This window comes from Triticum aestivum, chromosome 6B (genome assembly GCF_018294505.1).
Source record: "Triticum aestivum cultivar Chinese Spring chromosome 6B, IWGSC CS RefSeq v2.1, whole genome shotgun sequence".
Lineage (NCBI taxonomy): Eukaryota > Viridiplantae > Streptophyta > Magnoliopsida > Poales > Poaceae > Triticum > Triticum aestivum.
The window spans coordinates 726,463,085-726,468,856 of record NC_057810.1 but is presented as its reverse complement, the minus strand read 5'-3'; the positions used below and the strand labels follow the sequence as shown (position 1 = coordinate 726,468,856).

Genomic DNA, 5,772 nt, shown 5'->3' with positions numbered 1-5,772 from the left:
GAAAAACCAACCAGAAGTACATTCTGTAGACATTCCATGCCCAATAATCATCAATATATCTTGTACAAATGGGAATCGCCATGATAGATGGGACATGAATGGGCAGAAAAGTTTTTCGACTCTTTTTTTTTTTTGATGGTAAGTTCTTCGACTCTCTGTCTATCCCATGTGGCCGTCCTGCGGTCCTGGAGTCAACGAAGTCCGACGCTAATCTCTGAGGGTAAATTTGCTTTTTTTTTTTTTTTTTTGCGTGCAAGCGGAACAACCTTTTTCTGCTGGGCCGGCCCGGCCCGGGCCCGCTATGCGCGCGGTGCGATTACTTCTCCCTCCGCCTGTCTGTCTCTGTGGCTGCTGCTCCCCACGTCTCCACACACCACCCACCCCCAGACCCAGCTAGGGTTTCGCTTCTCCGATGGCGGCGGCGGGCGGCGCGACGACCTCCATCAGGCGCGGGCCGGGCGGCGGGGGCCGGCCGATGGACGACGAGAACCTGACCTTCGAGACCTCGGCGGGGGTGGAGGTGGTCGGCAGCTTCGACGCCATGGGGATCCGGGAGGACCTCCTCCGCGGCATCTACGGCTACGGCTTCGAGAAGCCCTCCGCCATCCAGCAGCGGGCCGTCATCCCCATCATCACCGGCCGCGACGTCATCGCCCAGGCCCAGTCCGGCACCGGCAAGACCTCCATGATCTCCCTCTCCGTCTGCCAGGTCATCGAGACCAACGTCCACGAGTAAGGCGCCCATCCCCTCCCCTCCCCTCCCTCTGCCACCCTCGCCGGATTCTCAGATTGGTCGATTGGTCCGCTAGATTTTAGGGTTTATATTTACCTAATGGTCGTGTTGGACCGCCATCGCCCGCTGCTAGAGCTGGTCTCATTCGCCTGGATTCGTTCATGTCGTGCGCGGGACTGCCCGCGCTCTTGGTTTTGCGTCGGGATGTGTGATTTCGGCGTAGATTTGCGGAATCTGTTCAAACATTCGAGTCCGCCTGCCTATTTACCGATGCATATGCACTCGATCCAAAATAGATTTGTGGAACCTGTTAAAACCAATACATTGTTCTGTCTCCCCCTGCAAATAGGCTATACATTTTACTCTGTTGACCTTGTGCCCTGTCAGTTTGCTGTCTGTGCCTATACTGTTTACATGCCACTTACTCCGAAAGAGTGAAGCTGAAGTCGATATTCGATTCTGTAGGGTGCAGGCGCTGATACTGTCGCCAACTAGGGAACTTGCGACACAAACAGAGAGGGTGATGCAGGCTGTTGGTAACTTCATGAGCGTCTCTGTGCACGCCTGTGTTGGTGGCAAAAGTATCGGCGAGGACATTAGGAAGCTCGAGTCTGGAGTGCATGTTGTTTCAGGAACCCCCGGCAGAGTATGCGATATGATCAAGAGAAGGACCTTGCGCACAAGAGCCATCAAGCTCCTAGTCCTGGTTAGTTTGCTCTTTGTCATGCTGCAGTTGTTTTTCTTTAAGTTAATTTGGCCAGGTTCAATGATTCTAACATGATTTGATTTCATAACAGGACGAAGCCGATGAGATGTTGAGCAGAGGTTTCAAGGATCAGATATATGATGTCTACAGATATCTTCCCCCAGAACTTCAGGTCCGTCTTTGAACTACTTGTTTGTGTAATTTATCAGCCTACCCTTTCAGGCTTTTCACTGCAGAATTCAAGTTGTCACCTGACTGTATTTCCCCCTCTATATATCACCTTTCTGACTTGATTTTTTCATTGACGAACACCAACGTTTTACACCGTTTTCTACTGTAATAATCTTGCTGTAGCTAGCAATGCATGACATTGTTATTCACTAGTTAGCTGCAGGTGCGTTGCTATGAAAAATAGAAGTTCCTAAAAAGAAAGCCAAGGGAGATAAAACATGTCTAGAAAAATATTATTAAAATTCATTATATTTTGCACCTGTTGGATTCTTAGATGCCCCTTTTTATCTCTAGCCTCTAGTTATTTCCTCCATGCATCTTTTTTACCTCTGCCTTTTACACTCTTCGTCTACCCTCTACCATGGTGGAAATATTATGGCGAAATCTTCTTTGCAAAAACAGTAGACCTCTACTTCTAATTGAACTATTGCCATATACCTAACAGTTGCTTGCCCCTGAAATAAGGACAATAATGGACCAAGGGCACAGAACTGCATCATACAGTAAAGATCAAGGCATGCACTTCAATCACAATCACAATCAAAAAACTAATCGATGCCGACGAGGCTACAGAGGTGTCACTTCTGTTACTACACGCAGAGAGTATACAGAAACTCATGAGGAAATAAAGAACTAATAAGTTTGTTTATAGTGAACAGAATAGAGCAATAACTCGATAATTAATTTACTTAATTCAGGGATTTCTCCATTGCCCGTGTGTATCTCCCTTGTCTGAAACCCGTACAACAATTCCTCTCTTTTGGGACCTCATCAGGCAAGCAACGCAAATATCCGTAACTTCCAACAACCTTACTCTGCAGATATGATAGTTGCCCACTAATACAACTATAGACATGTAAGTCGGCCCAAATCATTTTAATAAGCTATTCTAGCAGCAGGTATCTAATACCATGATATGAACTTACAAACTCCCAAGTCCTAGGCTGAGCCTACCCACTGCTGCTATCCCCTTGCTGCCATTCATTTCTGATCAGTGCAAGCTGCAAGCAGCCAAGCACATATTCAGCACTTAACAGAGCAAGCAAACCAGGGTAGAGAAAACACAGAGAAGTGAAAGGCTACCTGCTGGCCCAAAGGAAGTGTTAATTATCCCTAGGCCCTTTTTATGCGACTTGATCAATCCTAGGCTTTTGGAATAATGTTTTGAGTAGATGTAAAGATCACACCATATGCATGTTTAAAGCTTGTCAAATAAAGGTTAACTATCTATCATTGGGCTGTTTAATTGCATGATTATCTAATAGTTAAGCGTTCAATGTCAATGCAGCATATAGCTATAGACAAAAAAACAGAAGAGAACCTTGCATGCAAACAGTAATGGATGGGAGCGCTCTAGAAATAGCCACATGAAACATCACTGACTGTACTTTTTATTAGGAGTTAAGAGATATTTGGGGACAGATTGGGGTGCTCGCTCATCTGTTTTGCGTTTCCTTCTATTATTCATCAGCATTACATCAGTTGAACATTTGTAACATCCCTCAAGCAGTGAAATGTAATGGGAAAGTTAGCCTTTTCAAATTAATATTGTTAACATGAGCACGGCGTCTGTCGACTAGTAATAGTTGTTCTCCATGACAGAGATTTTCTACTTTTCTAATTGTGTATTATTGTACCACGCAGGTTGTTTTGATCTCTGCAACTCTGCCCCATGACATCTTGGAGATAACTAGCAAGTTCATGACTGATCCAGTCAGGATCCTTGTAAAACGTGATGAGTTGACCCTAGAGGTAAATACTGCCACTTGTTTTGCTTTATTGTATGTTATCTTATTTGGCACTTACATTTTCCATGTCATGTTTGTAGGGCATCAAACAATTCTTTGTTGCTGTTGAGAAAGAGGAATGGAAGTTTGATACACTATGTGATCTTTATGATACACTGACCATCACCCAAGCAGTCATTTTCTGCAACACTAAGAGAAAGGTAATGTGTAGCTCAGTTGAATGATTCTTGTTGTTCATATGATAACCCCTGGTGAATTTCTGTTATTTGAAGTACTCTGCTCTACTCCAGTTAGCATTTGTCAACACCAAGTTCTTGTTTGTCCTTATGGACATGGCATATGCGTATCGCTTTGTTGCTGAATCTGCGTGTTGTTCCTTTTATCCTGTTCCGTGCTGAGCAGTGCTAAAATTTAAGTGTCACTATGTTTTGGGTTTGCTATTGGTTACACCATTAAATTCCGTGATGAATCGCTGTTATTTGAAGTACTCTGCTCTACCCCAGTTAGCATTTGTTGACACTAATTTCTTGTTTGTCCTTATGGACATTGCACATGCATATCACTTTGTTGCTGAATCTGCGTGTTGTTCCTTTTATCCTGTTATGTGCTGATCAGTGCTAAAATTTAAGCCTGTCACTATGTTTTGGGTTTGCTATTAAATTGTTGCTTCTTTGAGTTCAGAAGTTGATGGTTCACAGCTTGCTAAAGCGATAGTTGTCTTTTGTTCAGGTGGATTGGCTTACTGAAAGGATGCGCACCAACAACTTCACGGTGTCAGCTATGCACGGTGACATGCCTCAGAAGGAAAGGGATGCGATCATGAGTGAGTTCAGGGGTGGCACGACCCGTGTTCTGATCACAACCGATGTTTGGGCTCGAGGGCTGGATGTCCAGCAGGCAAGTCTTGTTTGCCAGTTTTAGCTTTCTTTCATTTGTTGGTTACCTTTAAGCACGCTGTTGCATAATGATGCTCATCTTTGATTACTGACTTGAATCTGTTTGGATTTGTTTCAGGTCTCTCTTGTCATTAATTACGATCTCCCCAACAACCGTGAGCTTTACATCCATCGTATTGGTCGCTCTGGGCGTTTTGGGCGCAAGGTAAAGTTCACACTCGTGCTTCATAACTCAAGTTAGGTTATGCGCTAGAGAATTTTGGATATAGTTTCTGTGTTGCTAAAAAACAATTATTAAAATGATAATGCTGTCTCAGTAAAGAAATCAATTGGAGTAAATTTGGTGATTAAACACTTTTTTTTGGTTTTAAAATTCTTGTCGAAAGTGAATATGCAAGGCTTGACTAATCTGAACTAAATGTTTGTTCTCTGCATCCCAAATGTTGCCTACTCTGCCTTGACTTGCATGAACTCTTTTCTGTGTGGCGTGACTGCAGGGTGTGGCCATCAACTTTGTGCGCAAGGACGACATCCGTATCCTTCGGGACATCGAGCAGTACTACAGCACGCAGATCGACGAGATGCCCATGAACGTCGCTGATCTTATCTGAGCTCTGGACCGGAGCGATCCCTCCCTCTCCCTCCCTCTTTGTCTCGGTGCGATGTTTGGGGATTTGGTTGCGTTGCGATGTTTGGCTGTATTTCTGGTGCTGTAACTTGAGATTTCTTTTGTTGCTTTGGGAACATGGGAAGTGTATATATTCTTTCTCGGATGGATTGACCACCAGCTCGTGTAAAACACTCTTTTGTTGTTCCGCCTATCTTCTGATTTGGACGCCATGACAGACACACACTCTGTTGATTTCGATTTTGATATTATTAGATTTTGTTTTAGTGTTTTGGTTGATGCCACGAATTGTTTGACTTAAATGTTGCGGTGTTTGCTGCTGCCATCTATATCTAGGGCATCCTCTGCTTGCCGTGTCCGCCTCGGCCGCCGTCGTCTTGGCGGCGTTCACCAGGCTCCAGAAGATGTGTAAGCTGCCGTAGATCAAGCACCCGAAAGAAAGAAAGCGATTAAGATCAAGCATCTCAGATGTGGTGAAATTTTTGCGTGTGTGCGTGGACCATTTGTCTTCACCGTCCGTCAGTACTGTATAAACTTTTTTTTTTGAGAAATAGCACTGTATAAACTTTGTATTAGTTGATTGTTCAGCTGGTGCAAGGCCTGCGAATTACTAGCATGCGTGCAAAAAAAAATTGAAGTGTTGAGACACACACATTGGTTGGTTGTACGCTTGGGCTTTTGAATTGGGGCACTTTTTTACGATTCAATTCGGGTTGTGCTGTGAGCCAGCCTTTGTGGCCTGGCATATATTACGTACATTGCTGGCATCATCATCATGCTAGCTACTAGCTTGGGTGCATGTCTGTCTGAGATCTTGGCAATGCCAGAAC

General features: G+C 44.4%; 1 protein-coding gene across 1 annotated transcript; it reads left to right on the top strand.

Moving 5' to 3' along the window:
- The first annotated feature begins 340 nt into the window (after positions 1 to 340).
- LOC123140120 (eukaryotic initiation factor 4A-III homolog B) lies at positions 341 to 5,208 on the top strand. The gene is made up of 8 exons (XM_044559853.1): positions 341 to 732; positions 1,199 to 1,439; positions 1,531 to 1,611; positions 3,315 to 3,422; positions 3,499 to 3,618; positions 4,148 to 4,315; positions 4,433 to 4,519; positions 4,812 to 5,208. Exons 1-8 carry the CDS (start codon positions 413 to 415, stop codon positions 4,923 to 4,925), a joined length of 1,239 nt encoding a protein of 412 aa, XP_044415788.1. The 5' UTR covers positions 341 to 412; the 3' UTR covers positions 4,926 to 5,208.
- Positions 5,209 to 5,772: the final 564 nt, after the last annotated feature.